The sequence below is a fragment of the Chiloscyllium punctatum genome, chromosome 9 (genome assembly GCF_047496795.1).
Source record: "Chiloscyllium punctatum isolate Juve2018m chromosome 9, sChiPun1.3, whole genome shotgun sequence".
In the NCBI taxonomy this organism is placed as follows: domain Eukaryota; kingdom Metazoa; phylum Chordata; class Chondrichthyes; order Orectolobiformes; family Hemiscylliidae; genus Chiloscyllium; species Chiloscyllium punctatum.
In genome coordinates this window covers 46,738,373-46,753,396 of record NC_092747.1, presented here as the reverse complement: position 1 = coordinate 46,753,396, position 15,024 = coordinate 46,738,373, and the positions used below count along the sequence as shown (strand labels likewise).

At 40.2% G+C, this 15,024-nt stretch overlaps 1 protein-coding gene across 3 annotated transcripts in view; it reads left to right on the top strand.

Moving 5' to 3' along the window:
- Positions 1 to 15,024, top strand: part of zmym2 (zinc finger, MYM-type 2) — a 163,295-nt gene that overhangs the window by 42,259 nt on the left and 106,012 nt on the right. For all 3 annotated transcript variants that reach the window (XM_072577409.1, XM_072577410.1, XM_072577411.1), the window contains 2 exons: positions 12,480 to 12,559; positions 14,545 to 14,629. In XM_072577409.1, coding sequence (XP_072433510.1) covers positions 12,480 to 12,559; positions 14,545 to 14,629 — 165 coding nt within the window. The remainder of the gene's footprint in view (positions 1 to 12,479; positions 12,560 to 14,544; positions 14,630 to 15,024) is intronic.

The window sequence follows — 15,024 nt, the reverse complement described above, 5'->3', positions numbered from 1 at the left end:
ATGGCCAGCATAATATCGAGGGCCGAAGGGCCTGTACTACTATGTTCAAAGTACCTAATTAATGTCTGTTTGGATGTATAGTTAGTAAGATTGCAAGTGACACCAAAATTGGAGGTGTAGTGGACAGGGAAGAAGGTTACCTCAGTACAATGGGATCTTGATCAGATGGGCTGAGGAGTGGCAGGTGGAGTTTAATTTAGATAAGCATGAGGTACTGCATTTTGGAAAGGCAAATCAGGGCAGGACTTATGCACTAAGGTGCTGGGAGTGTTGCTGAACAAAGACACCTTGGAGTGCAGGTTCGTTGTTCCTTGAAAGTAGACTCGCATATAGATAGGATAGTGAAGAAGACATTTAGTATGCTTTCCTTTATTGGTCAGTACATTGAGTATAGGAGTCTTTTCCCTGGTTTGGAGGAGTCCAGAACTAGAAGGCATAGGTTTAGGGTGAGAGGAGAAAGATATAAAATGGACCTAAGGGGCAACGTTTTCATGCAAAGGGCGGTGCGTACATAGAATGAGCTGCCAGAGAAAGTGGTGGAGACTGCTGCAATTACAACATTTAAAAGGCATCTGGATGGGTGCATTAGTAGGATGAGTTTAGAGAGATATGGGCCAAGTGCTGGCAAATCGGACTAGATTAATTTAGGATATCTTGTCAGCATGTACAAGTTGGACCAAAGGGTCTGTTTCCATGCTACACATCTCTATGATTATAACTTGTTTTGAGTGCCATCATACAAAAGACAAACAACAAAAACATTTAAAGAATAATTTTTCTTTGAAAAAGCAAACAACAAAACTGATCAGATTACTAGCAATTTTCATGATGTATTGTTCCACAGGCATATATGAATGTTTATTGGTTGATTTTCGAAAGATTTTTTTAAAAGCTACCTTTCATGACAAGCTTAATAACGCGTAAACAACAAACAAAACCAAAACTTACTACTGTTCATTCTTCTTCCCTCCAGATTCTTAACTACTATTCAGCTTTGTTGATCAGGTTCTTAAATTCACAGTGGTTTACATTTAGGGTAAAGTGTCAACAATTACATTTTCTTTCCTGGAAATATGTGTACATTATATGTTAAATTGCTGCAGATCTAAACTCCATTTGAACAACCTTGTAGTCTTAGGACCAAAACATTTCAACAAAAATTAATGTATTATGGTCAGTAAAACCTAAGTCTTTTAGTTCTCACGTCAAACATAAATTTCAAAATGTTGAAGAGCTGCTAACACTGCCAATGCTTCCTTTCCTATAGTTGAATATCTTCTCTGATGTTGTTCAGTTTCTCCAAAAACTAAACCACGGGCTTCTCCATTCCAGTCTCGTCATTTTCTAAGAGAACTGCTCCAATCCCCAAATTGATCGTGTCTACTGCAAATTTAATTGGTTTGTTAAAAGTGAGTGCAATTAATAAATTCATTAAAATTGCTTTTAGCTTTTGAAAGGCTGCCTGGTATTCTGTTAACCATACCATATTTTGTCTATTTTTGTAGTATCTTGTAGCACTATCATTACAGTGCTAAAATTAGGATTAAAAGTGTGATGAAATCTGCACAGCCCCAAGAAAGTCATTATCTCTCATTTTGTTCTAGGGGTGGGAAAGTCAATTAAAGTGTTAACTTTTGCTGTTCTGATTGACACCTGTCTGTCCTACATATGTCACGTTTCCTTTTGCAAATTCAGTTTTTGCTGGATTTAATGCCAACCCAGCTAACTAATCATGTAAGTAGGTCTTATAACTGTATATATTCCTTCCATGTCATACTATATATCATGATGTATAAACTACACTGGTCCTTCAGCTGCAACTGTATTTGTTATCCATTGGAATGTAGCTGCAGCATTTTTAATTTATGTTCATTTCTTTTGTTTCCTTTTCGAGTTCCAGTGCTTTAAGTTTTAATGCTCTTTGGAAATCTTTCTTTTTCTTCTTTCTGTCTGACTGTCTGTCTGTCTGTCTCCCTCCCTCCCTTTGGAATGCCATCATTGTCTCATTTCCATTTGCCTAAACTACAAGTCAGGGTTCTCTAATGCATCTAATGCAGTACTTTTCCCATTTGGCCTCCCTGTTCCCACTAAACCCAACCATTTCATTATTAAATCTACAATTCCTGCTGCCTTATATTCTCTGGCAACTTTATTTCTGCTTTGCTGGCTAGATCTACTAGCTTAGCTTCAATTGTATTGTGCAACCATACTAGAGAAACATCCTTATGTCTCTGTATCAACTTACTGTCCAATTACTCACTCTTAAGTACCAAACTTCAATTCCAGATCTACTTTGTGTTTCAAGATCCTGGTTGAGTTCCCAGTTGTGTTACAACATGGAGACTGACAACCAAATCAAATCAGGCTCCATCGCTCTGTATACATAGCACAGTAGACAGGTTTGTCAAATGTATTTTCCCATTTTGACCCTGCCAAGTCTGTGCATACTTTCTAATAAATTCTAATATTTTCCTTACTACTGATATCAGATAAACAGGTCTCAAGTTTACTATTTGTTTTCTGTCCTCTTCCTGTCTTAAATACAGAGGCTGCATTTGCAACCTTCAAACCTGCAGGCACCATTCCACAATTTATAGAGTTTAGAAAGATGATTATCAATGCATCCACTATTTCTATAACCAACACTCTTGAGATGTACATCATCAGATTCTGAAGACTTGTCAATTTTCAGTCTCATTATTTCCCAAATACTTTTTAAAATCAATACTAACCTGTTTAGTTCCTCATTCTTAGCAGGACTTCTGATCATTATCATTTCTAGGGAATTTGTATTTTCCTGTCTGAAGGCAAAAATTTCCCTATTTCCCATATTTGTGTTAATTGTTTTAAGTTTCTCCCTTTGTCTCTCTATTTTTCAACGAGGATTTTTTTGTGTTTTCTGTATTGAAAAAGGATACAAAATATTTGTTCAGTTTTTCCAACATTTCCTTGTGTTTGTACTTTCACCATCAGTATATTTGAGATTCATACAGCTCCATGTGCCTAAGACTTTCTGTATCAGCAATCCAGACATCTGCTCACCCTTTATACAGAAATAAAGCATGATACAGCTAAGCCACTGAACAGTAGCCAACCTGACCAGATCATTGTTCACTATATGTCACACACACTTGTAAATGGGCCAAAGGATCCAGAAAGTGCCCGGTCCACTTTTTAAAAAAAAATTGGAAAAGCGAGCTATCTCAAAAGTTCCAACAGCATGCTACGCAAGATATTTTGAGATACCATGAAAATTAGCTATTCAAGTGTTATTTTCCACGAGCAGACTGCAGCCATTAGTGCAAAAAGCCATTCTGCCTATCACATAATTAAGTCATGATATGTATAAATTTCAGTGCCATTTGATGCCAGGTACACTGACTGTTTGACACAATAATTGCTGATCAGCTCAAACCAAACATCCTTCCGTTGTTTATAAATGGGTAAAGTGCAAAGCCCAAAATAAAATATCTATAGTGATGTGATTCTGCACTTGGATTGCACTTGTTATACGTTCTTGGATGTGCAGCTTGCATCTATTTGTAATTACCTGGAAGCCTGTTGTAGTGATTGGAACAAGGTCAGCCAGGTCGATGTTCTAGAATATGATGTCCCTGAATGAGGCCATTAACCTGGTTAACAGATATGAACAGGAGTGGTGGGGTGGCATGGTAGCTCAGTGGTTAGCGCTACTGCCTCACAGCACCAGCGTCCCAGGTTCAATTCCAGCCTTGGGTGACTGTCTATGTGGAGTTTGCACATTCACTGCATGAGTTTCCTCCCACAGGGCAAGTGAATTACCCAGTGTGCTAGGTACTTTAACATGCTCCTGATCTTTGGGCACCCTGTACGCAGGAGGGAGGGCAGGTCTGAAGACCTCCTCGTGGGCCTGGCCAAACTGGCCATAAACAGGTCCAGGCAGCGGGCCGTGGAGGGGGTCGTTAGGCCAACTGCCTGCCCCTCTTCTGTGGTTACGTTAGGGCCCGGGTGTCATTGGAGTACGAGCACGCGGTGTCCACCAACACCCTGGAGTTGTTCAGGGAGAGGTGGGCGCCGCAGGGAGTGGAGTGTATTATTTCCCCGTCCAACTCTATTTTGATTTAGTCCCTGCCCTCCCCTTCACTGTTTGATCACACAGCATTGCCCTTTGATGTGAAGGGCACTGCTTGTCACTGGCCACTTAGGTGTTTTCCTGACTTCCTGGTGGTGGAAATTGAAGAAAGATTCGTGCACTTTGTGTCTCTCACTGTGTCTCACAAGAAAAAAAAGAAAAAAGAAAAAAATGAACTGGAGTGTTCACACCTGCGCACACACAACATGGGTGCTGGGTAAAAAATTTTTTTTTAAATAAACAGGAGTGTCAGAGATTCTGTTCATTCTGAGAGCTGGCTCTTGAGGGAGCTGGAATGTGTGTGTGTGTGTGTTTGTTTTCAAGGACTCTGCTCCTTGACAGTGTCAAGAGGGAAAGGGGACTGTCTCTGGACCAGCTGCCCAAAATAAAAGCAGAGTTGTGATCTGAAATGTGCCATCTGAAGGGGTGGGTGGAGTTGATTTAATAAAAGAGACTTGATTTAATAAAAAAGACTCAAACCCATTATTTTTGGGTTTAATGATGAGTGTGACTACCCAGTGAAGCACAAAACGTTTGAGCTTGTTAAACTGGAGATACTAATAGATGCTGGTGGACTGATTACAGTTAGCATCATCGTCTCACTGATGAATTAAGAACTGTCCCTTAGCAATGAACAGGAGTGTTTTCGTGCACCCTGTGTCTTTCACTGTGTCTCACACCTGCACACAAACAACATGGGTGCTGGGGAAATAGTGTGGGGGTACTAAGAATAAATAAATAAATAGGAGCAGTGACATCCTGCTCACTCTGAGAGCTGGCTGTGAGGGAGCTGGATCAGTGTCAAGGACTCTCCACATGTAAATAAAGGGTGACTCGGTGATGGGATATTGACCTCTGTGAAGTTATTTCAGTGGCTATGAGAGAAAAGCATACTTCTGAAGAAATTCAATTTCAACATTCATCTTTAAAAAAATGAACAGGATTGTTGGTGGCTCGGTGGTTAGCACTGCTGCCTCACAGTGCCAGGGACCCATGTTCGATTCTAGCCTCGGGTGACAGTCTGTGCAGAGTTTGTACATTCTCCCCGTGCCTGTGTTGGTTTCCTCTGGGTGCTCCGGTTTTCTCACACAGTCCGAGGACATGCAGGTTAGGTGAATTGGCCATGTGAAGTTGCACATCGTGTTAGGTGCATTAGTCAGAGGGAAATGGGTCTGGGTGGATTACTCTTCGATGGGTTGGTATGGACTTGTTGGGCTGAAGGGCCTGTTTCCACACGGTAAAAAAGATAAACAGGAGTGTTGATCATGCAGCATTGCCCTCTAAGAAGGACACTGCTTGTCAGTGGCCACTTGGGTGCTTCTTTTCTTTCTGGTGATGGAAACTGAGTAAAGATTAGTGCACTTTGTGTCTTTCACTGTGTTTCACACCTGCGCGCGCACGACATGGGTGTTGGGGAAAAATAAGCAGTACTGCAGTTAGGCGGTAGAAAAAAAAGACCAGTCAGATATCCTGTTCAAAAAAAAGAAGAAATAATTAAATAAATAGGAGTGTTGATCACGCAATACCTGCTTGTCACTGGCTACTCGGGAGTTTCCTTTCTGCCTGGTGGTGGAAATTTGAATAAAGATTTGTACACCTTGTGTTTTTCACTGTGTCTCACACCTACACACACAAAAAGAGAAAAATAAACAGGGGTGTCAGAGGTGCTGTGCACTCTGAGAGCTGGAAAAATAAATAAACAGGAGTGTCTAGAACAAGTGACCTAAACAGGAATGTCAGGGGTTCTGATCACGCTAGGAGCTGGTTCTGAGCTAGGTGCATCAGTGTCATGTACTATGCTTGTGTGAAGGGTGACTTGATTATGTGATATAATCCTTCTTGGAATTATTTCTGTGGCAAGGAGAGTGAAATTAATGAAGCCCAACTGGACTTCAAACAGACACTACAACTTGCTTTGTCATTAGAAAATGTGACAACTGGAGCATGGGAGCTGCAGGGCATTCCAGTGTAGGTAGACACCCTCACTGTCTGATTGAGTTTGGGGAAAACCATTTGAGTGTAGGCAATTGCAGAGCCTCATACAGGACATATCCTGAATCGAGCAACTCTAGGACAGCCTAGAGCAAATCTTCAAAACAAAGCCTAGCCTCAGCAAAACAGTAAAAATTCATGACCCCATGACTCTAGACCTGAATTGAGTAAGCAAACAAGACAGGCCAGTATCCAGAAGACTGTACATCCTGGAAAGTCCACATCCAATTGATTTGGAACAGTGAAAGTGCTTACCAACATCCAAATCAGAACCAATTAAAGTAAATGTGTGGTTAAATGGTCGCACAGTTCTAATGGAGGTTGATACCAGTGTGGCTGTATCAGTGAGCATGGAACCAGTATTTACCAAACTTCAGACTGGACTCGAACCCTTACATTTATCTAAGACCTTGACCAGACTGAAAATCTATACTGCGGAACCTGTACATATTAAGAGTGTTGTCCTTCATGAAGCTGGATGTGAGCCATGTGTATGTGCAATTGCAAGTCGATGAGGATTCTTAGAAGTTTGCTACAATTAATACCCATAAGGGTTTGTGCCAGTATAAGGGGTACCATCATTCTGTGCTATTTTCCAGTGAATGATGGAAACCGTTTTACAAGGTCAACTCCAGGTCTCTATGTATCTGGATGTTGTGCTAATAACTGGGAAGATCGATAAAGAGCATTTAGAGAACTTGGGCAGTTTAAATATTTCTCCAAACCATCTTAGGAAGGAACAGTGTGGGTTCCAGGCACCCAAGTGATCTACTTGGGCTACAGAGTCAACAAGGCCAGGTTGCACCCATTGGAAGTGAGGGTGATCAAAGGTATACCAGAGTTTAGATCTCTCCGTAGAGTGGTGAGTTATTACGGAAAATTCATACATATCCTAGCATCCTTGTATCTTCTATTGAGAAAGGGTCCATCTTGGAAGCAGTCTCGTAGCCAGGGAGGGTTGTTTTTCGGACTGGTGGCCTATCAGTAGCTATGTTCCACAGGGATTGGTTCTGGGTCCTCTTTTGTTTGTCATTTATGTAAATAATTTGGGGTGAGAATATAGGAGGCATGGTTAGTAACTTTGTGGGCAACAGAAAATTGGTGGCATAGTTGACAGTGAAGAAGGTTGTCTAAGATTACAAAGGGATCTTGATCAAATCAATAAATGGCCTGAAAAATGACAGATGGTGTTCAATCTGGATAAATGTGAGGTATTGCATTTTGGTACAACAGACAAGGATAGGGCTTTTACAATTAATGTCAGCACCTTGGGCAGTGTTGTAGAACAGAGGGGCCAAGGCATTCAGGTACATAATTCTTTGAAGTTTGTGACACATGTAGCTATGGTGGTTGAAAAGATGCTTAGCACGCTTGCCTTTATTGCTCAGTCTTGGAGTACAGATTGTTCTGTTATTACATGCGTTTCGTCAACGCAAATTGGGGACTCTGCTTCCACAACACAAACTTTAAAAATGTGTTGTGGTTCTGTTCGCCGAGCTGGGAATTTGTCTTGCAAACGTTTCGTCCCCTGTCTAGGTGACATCCTCAGTGCTTGGGAGCCTCCTGTGAAGCGCTTCTGTGCTGTTTCTTCCAGCATTTATAGTGGCCTGTCTCTGCCGCTTCCGGTTGTCAGTTCGAGCTGTCCGCTGTAGTGGCCGGTATATTGGGTCCAGGTCGATGTGTTTGTTGATAGAGTCTGTGGATGAGTGCCATGCCTCTAGGAATTCCCTGGCTGTTCTCTGTTTGGCTTGCCCTATAATGGTAGTGTTGTCCCAGTCGAATTCATGTTGCTTGTCGTCTGTGTGTATGGCTACTAAGGATAGCTGGTCGTGTCGTTTCGTAGCTAGTTTGTGTTCGTGTATACGGATCGTTAACTGTCTTCCTGTTTGTCCGATGTAGTGTTTTGTGCAGTCCTTGCATGGGATTTTGTACACTACATTAGTTTTGCTCATGTTGGGTATCGGGTCCTTTGTTCTGGTGAGTTGTTGTCTGAGCGTGGCTGTTGGTTTGTGTGCTGTTATGAGTCCTAATGGTCGCAGTAGTCTGGCTGTCAATTCCGAAATGCTCCTGATGTATGGTAGTGTGGCTAGTCCTTTGGGTTGCGGCATGTCCTCGTTCCGTTGTCTCTCCCTTAGGCATCTGTTGATGAAATTGCACGGGTATCCGTTTTTGGCGAATACCTTGTATAGGTGTTCCTCTTCCTCTTTTTGTAGTTCTGGTGTGCTGCAGTGTGTTGTGGCCCTTTTGAATAGTGTCCTGATGCAACTTCGTTTGTGTGTGTTGGGGTGGTTGCTTTCATAGTTTAGGACTTGGTCTGTGTGTGTGGCTTTCCTGTAAACCACCACAAAGGTGGTTTGATTGTAACCTGATTACAAAACTTTATAACGCTGGTTGCACAAGAACGCAACCATCGCCTTACAGAAGTGCTGACTGTATAGAAGTCAGGATGTCATGTTGAAATTGTACAGGATATTGTTGAGACCTCTTCTGGAATCCCCAATTCTGGTCACCCAGTTATAGGAAGATAAATTATTAAGCTGGAGAGGGTTCAGAAGAGATTTACCAGGATGTTTCCGGGTATGGAAGATCTGAGTTATAAAGATAGGCTGGGACTTTTTTCAATGGAGCATAGGAGGTTGAGAGGCGATCTGAAAGAAGTTTATAAAATCATGAGGGGTATACGCAGTTATAATGGTAGGTGTATTTTTTATATATATTTAAGGTGAGAAGAGAGAGACTTTAAAAAGACATGGGGGTAAATTTTTTACATAGGATGGTTTGCGTGTGGAATGAACTTCCTGAGGAAATGGTAGATGTGGGCACAATTACAAAGTTTAAAAGACATATAGATAAGTAAATGAATGAGAACAGTTTGGTGGGATATGGGCTAGGAGCAGACAGGTGGGACTCATCTAGTTCGGCACAGACTAGTTGGACCTAAGGGTCTGTTTCCATGGTGTATGACTCGGAAATGAATAAGCAGCTTTTGTCATTTAAGCATTGGCACAGTACGATGTCAAGTGAAATGTGGTGCTGAACTGTAATGCCTCCCTGTATGGTATCAAGATGATGTTGGCTCACTAGTGGCCCAGCAGAGTGAAATACCCGATAGCATATGCTTCCTGGACTTTGGCTGATGTACAATGCCCAGATAGAACACAAAGGTTTTGTGGTCATCTTTGGTGTGCAAAAGTTCCACCAGTATCCTTATGAACATAAATTTACAATAGTAATGGACCATAAACCCCTACTAGTGCTACTTAAAGAGGACAGGGCAGCACCGTCCATAGCTTCAGGTCAAATTCAGCGGTGGGCTCCTATTCAAATTACATACAATTACAAGTTGGAATACTTTAGGGAGACCACGTAGCAAATGTGGATACCTTGAACTGCCTCCCACTGGTGGATACACTAAAGGCAGTGCCGCCACCAGAAGGCTCTGTTCTGGTTTAAAACTTTGTGGACACCCTTCTGATCGCCACTGACAATGTCAAACTGCGGATGTAAAAAGATCCCATTGTGGCAAATCTAAAACAACTGGTGGTAATGGGGAAACAAAAGGACCATCTCAATTAAAATTGAAAGCATTTTGGACCTGGCAAGACTAGATTACCATGGAGAATGGCATTTTTATGAGGAACAAGGGTGATAGTCCAAATACTGGCTTAATTCCACCAGGGTCATCCAGTACTTTCCAAAATGAAGATTTTGGTGAGTAATTATGCCTGATGGCCAGGATTGGATGCTGAGATAGCTGTATGGGTGGGGCAGTGTCCAGCCAGGACAAAAATTACCACAGCAGCTCCCTCACTTATGTGGAAATGGCCAAGTAAACCCTGGATTTGGTTGCACATTGACTACGCCACTCCTTTCCTGGGCTCTATGTTTTTAGTCATTGTGGACATCCATTCAAAGAAGTTGGATGTACATAGAGTTCATTTATTAAACACAGAGGCAACAATAGAAACACTGTCTGTATCTTTTGCAATACATGGACTCCCAGAGGTGTTGGTCACAGACAACAGGCCATTGTTTATCAACAGGGAGTTTGATTAGTTCCTAAAGTTGAATGACATGCAGCATTTAAGAACAGCTCCATACCATCCATTGTCCAATGGTTTGGTGGAAACAGCAGTCCAAACTTATTGAAGGAGTCTGCAGCTCACTCGATTCGAAACTGTCCCAGTTCCTGTTTGATTATAGGACCATCCCTCATGCAAATACAGGGGCAGCTGCAGCAGAGTTGCTAATGGGGAGAAGACTCTATGCCAGGCTAAACCTGATATTCACAGACTGGCAGGAAGGGCAAAATGACATCAGGAACGCCAAAGCCAGACACAAGATTTACATAAGTGAGAGAGGCAGTTTATTTCGGGGGTGAGATTTGGTGCTGAAACCACAGGAATAGCCCTGTTTGGATGAGTGGCATAGTCAGTGCGAGGTCAGGTCCCTTGACGCACACAGTTCAGGTGCAAGAGGCAGTCCTGGAACAAGCACGTGGGCCACATGAAAGCTGCAACCTCACAAACAGGGCAGGAGCAAAACATGCCCAGCTCCTCAGAACATCCAGTAAGGCTGTCAGAACCCGTGGGTTCTCCTCCTCTGCTACCATCGAAGAAATGTCTGAAGATGAGATGGGCATGGCAGTTGGCATTACCACCTGAAGAAGAAAATGAATTTCGGCCAAGGCACTCGAGGCAGCTATAGTCTGGTACACACCGCCAGAATCCAAGCAGATTCTGTGGAATCTGGTGCGAAAACGGCATAGGTGAAGCTACAAGGAAAAGAATGGGACCTACATCCCAAGACTTAAAGAGGGAGGAATGTTATGATTGGAATGAGGTCAGCCAGGTGGACATCATAGAATGTGAGTTCCCTGATTGGAACTGTTAACCTGGTCCTGGCTGACAGATATGAACAGGTATGTCCACAGCAGGGAGTGGAGTGTATTATTTCCCCCTCGAACTCAATTTTGATTTAATCCCTGCCCTCCCCTTCACTGTTTGATCACATAGCATTGCCCTTTGATGTGAAGGGCACTGCTTGTCACTGGCCACTTAGGTGTTTCCTTTCTTCCTGGTGGTGGAAACTGAATAAAGATTCTTGCATCTTATGTCTTTCACTGTGTCTCACATCTGCACAACATGGGTGCTGGGGAAAAAATAAGCACTACCACAGTTAGGCGGTAGTGTGGGGAAAACAAAATTTAAAAAAAAAAGAAAGAAAAAAATAACAGGTGGATCAGGAAAAAAAGGGTATGCCCACAACAGGGAGTGGAGTGTATTATTTCCTCCTCCAAATCTATTTTGATTTAGTCCCTACCCTCCCTTCACTGTTTTGATCACATAGCACTGCGAAGGGCAGTGCTTGTCACTGGCCACTCGGATGTTTTCCTATCTTCCTGGTGGTGGAAATTGAATAAAGATTTGTACACCTTGTGTCTCTCACTGTGTCTCACACCTGCACACACGCACCATGGGTGCTGGGGAAAAAAATAAGCACTACCGCAGTTAGGTGGTAGTGTGGGGGTTAAAACAAAAAAAAGAAAAAAAGATTTGTACACCTTGTGTCTCTCACTGTGTCTCACACCACACACAACGTGGGTGCTGGGGAAAAATAAGCACTACTGCAGTTAGGCGGTAGTGTGGGGGTTTAAAAAGGGGAAATAAAAAGAAAAAAAACAGGAACGTCAGAGATTCTGTTCACTTAAGGAGCAGTTCTGCACTAGCTGGGTCAGTGTCATGTATTTACCTCGAGTAAATAAAGGGTGATTTTGTAATGGGATACTGTCCTTCATTAGTTATTTCACCTATCATTTGACTTACCAACCAATCGGATTTTTTTTTTCTGAGCTATTTTTGTGATTGTTTTAAGTTTAGCATTCTTGCATTTTGGAGAAATTGAGGACTGCAGATGCTGGGGATCAGAGCTTAAAAATGTGTTGCTGGAAAAGAGCAGCAGGTCAAGCGGCATCAAAGGAGAAGGAGAATTGATGTTTCGGGCATAAGCCGCATTTCCTCCGATTCATCCAAGATGATAAACTTTGGCACTTTGTCTATGACAATATCCATTGCTAATCTTCAGTCTCACATTCTTGGTGACTAACACTCACTTTACCTCATCTTGTATAATCTCTTGTTCATAGTTCTTGCTAGTTTCTCATACTCTAATTTCTCCTTTTTCTTAGCAGTTCTTTGCTGAACTAATTTGTTATCTATTTGTATAATTTGCACATTTTATGTTTAGCCCATAGATGTTCTCCCACAATTATATTAAACAGTCACCAATGAGGTTTCATTTATACCACTGCAAAACAACGTTTTTAAGTTTTGCGATGCACTTCTTGATTGTTGTTTCTATATCGCTTTTTGTTTAGGTAACGTGCAAAATATTTTATCCAAGAGTACTATCCGAACACAGGAAAATACTGAAGAGCCTGAAAGAAAAAAGAATAAGGTATGTTTAAGCTGTACTTTTTGGAAATTTATGCAAAAATAAATTTTTTATATGCATGTTTGTACTTTTCATTCTTCACATGGATCCATTGTTTTTAATCAAAATTTTAGTCAATTATTGGAAGTACTTATAATCGATTGCTTAGTTTTAATAAAAGCATGCTTTGCACAATCATTTGTGTTGTTAATGCATTTTTACTAAATGGAAGTTGTATATTGTTATAAATGATCATGGTCAAATGTATTAATATGTTAATGTACAATCATGCCAAACACCGAGACCTCTTCAGAATCATCTTACTGGTGTAGCAATGTAATGAACTGCAAAAGTGGCTCCATCTACTAATAATTATCGACATGGAAAGTTCTACACTTTCTCTTGCTATCTGTTGCAAAATTTAAGAATACATTCTGGCAGTTTGTTTTATCCCCTCCTGATAGTTACCAAAATAGTTTAAATATTTGGGAATATGTTTCTTTGCTTGTCACAAAAGTTTTGTGTATGAAAGAGGCTACAAATACAATGAATTTGCAGGTAAAATTGGGTTATGGGATGATTGGAACTGGATACAAAGAGATGGTTTAGTCATCATTTTTAATTTTCTATATACTGTACTTTTATAAATATTTAGAATTTTACAGCTGAGGAACAAATGATCTTTATTGGTATTCATGCTCCACGAAACTTCCCTTCTACTTACCCCATCAATGCATCTTTTTGTTTCTTTTTCCTTCATATCCTTTACTTTCCATGAGGCAGTGCTGATTGCATACAAAAAATGTTCTAAGTTATACACCATAAAAAATAATTGCAAGTATAAAAATAAGTCATCATTGGGTATATGAGTATATGTAATGCATAAAATAAGGTGTCAGCATGATGCTAATTTACTAAATTAAGTGTTCCCAATATTTTTAAGCTAAATTTATTCCCATTATAGTTTATTTTAGTTTTGAAAGATGTTTTTGATACAGTTGGTTTTAGGAAATGCACAATATTGAATACAATTTGAATTTCATGTATTGATAGTTACATAACAAATTAATATCCTGTTTGTAAAGCAGATAAACATAGTTTCTTGGAGCAGCGATATTTGTCCACATTTATAGTCTGAGGATTTTGAAGATGCAAAACTTAGATACTTCTGTTCCCTTTCCCTTCCTTGCATCTTTCACCTTGCACCTCTCCTAAAATCTGCCTGTGCTCAAATCAGGTTGGAGTTGGTAATATGAAAGACTTTGATGTGCTCCATTCTCCCACTAGAAGTATAAAAAGTATCATTTTGACGATTAGCCAAAAAGTCAAAAAAAGGTTCAGTGTCATTGACTTTTAGTACTGTAAATCTTACTTATATTATTGCCTTTTTCTAATCAAGGCTGACCTTTGCTTTAATCTGCATTGCTTTCTATGAATGTTTGAGCTGACAACTGAGTTGCACATTGTGCCATCCACGCAGTACACTGGAGTCTGATATTTGAGGAGAAATCCGCAGTTAATAAATATGGGTCAAATAAAAAACAATCTTATTATAATTCTGTGTAAGCTGTTTTGATTCAACAGCAGTGAAAAACTTAATGGCTGTTGACATATTAAACAAACGAAAATTAGTGATAGACAGACTCAAAGCAAAAAATGGAATTTTAAGTTCTGAATTAATGTGGGAAGGGTAACATGGCAAAATGAAAGATTTAAATAAATTAAGAATAACTGAAAATTAAAATAAACTTAAAATATCTTTGCAACTAAGCTGAAGATACCCCATAATGCCAATTTGACATAAAATCACCAAGAAGTGAGGTAATGTAACTACAGCATGCAATGTTTATACTAGTGAAATACAACAGTTTCCATGTCCACATTTAAGGTAATGGTGGAAGAAGATTGCCACCACACATTTTGTTACATAGTGCAGACAAGATAAATCGGAAGCTACAATTTTCTTAGGCTGAATTCATGTAAGTAACTGGAGAATAACAATTTTTTAGGTGAACAATGGAACCTGCGAAGATGTTACCATGAATGCCATAAGAATCAGTGACGTGTATGGATCATCCAGCCATCCTGTAAATGGTGAATCAAACTGAGCTGTTTAATATTTTAGTTCAGACTCCTTCAAATACACTGTAGCTAATATTGTACCTTTTTTACAATGACTTCAGATTTTCATACCATAACTAAGCTATTCAGTTTATTGCAAAAAAACTTTGCCAATTTTTTGTACATCCTGAACACAAGTGTTTGCTTTTTGATTTGCAATTTGATAAAAGTTTTGTGCATTTTATTTGAAATATATGAAGCAAATAAGCAGCAAAATATCTTTTCAAAAAAATTGAGCTATAACATTTTAAGTTGATAAATATTTCTGAAATTATATTCATACTTATGTGCTGTATATGCTGATTGTTCATTATGATGCAAAATAGTAACAAATTTGAAAAAGTTTTGAATTGCTAAATTTTGTATTT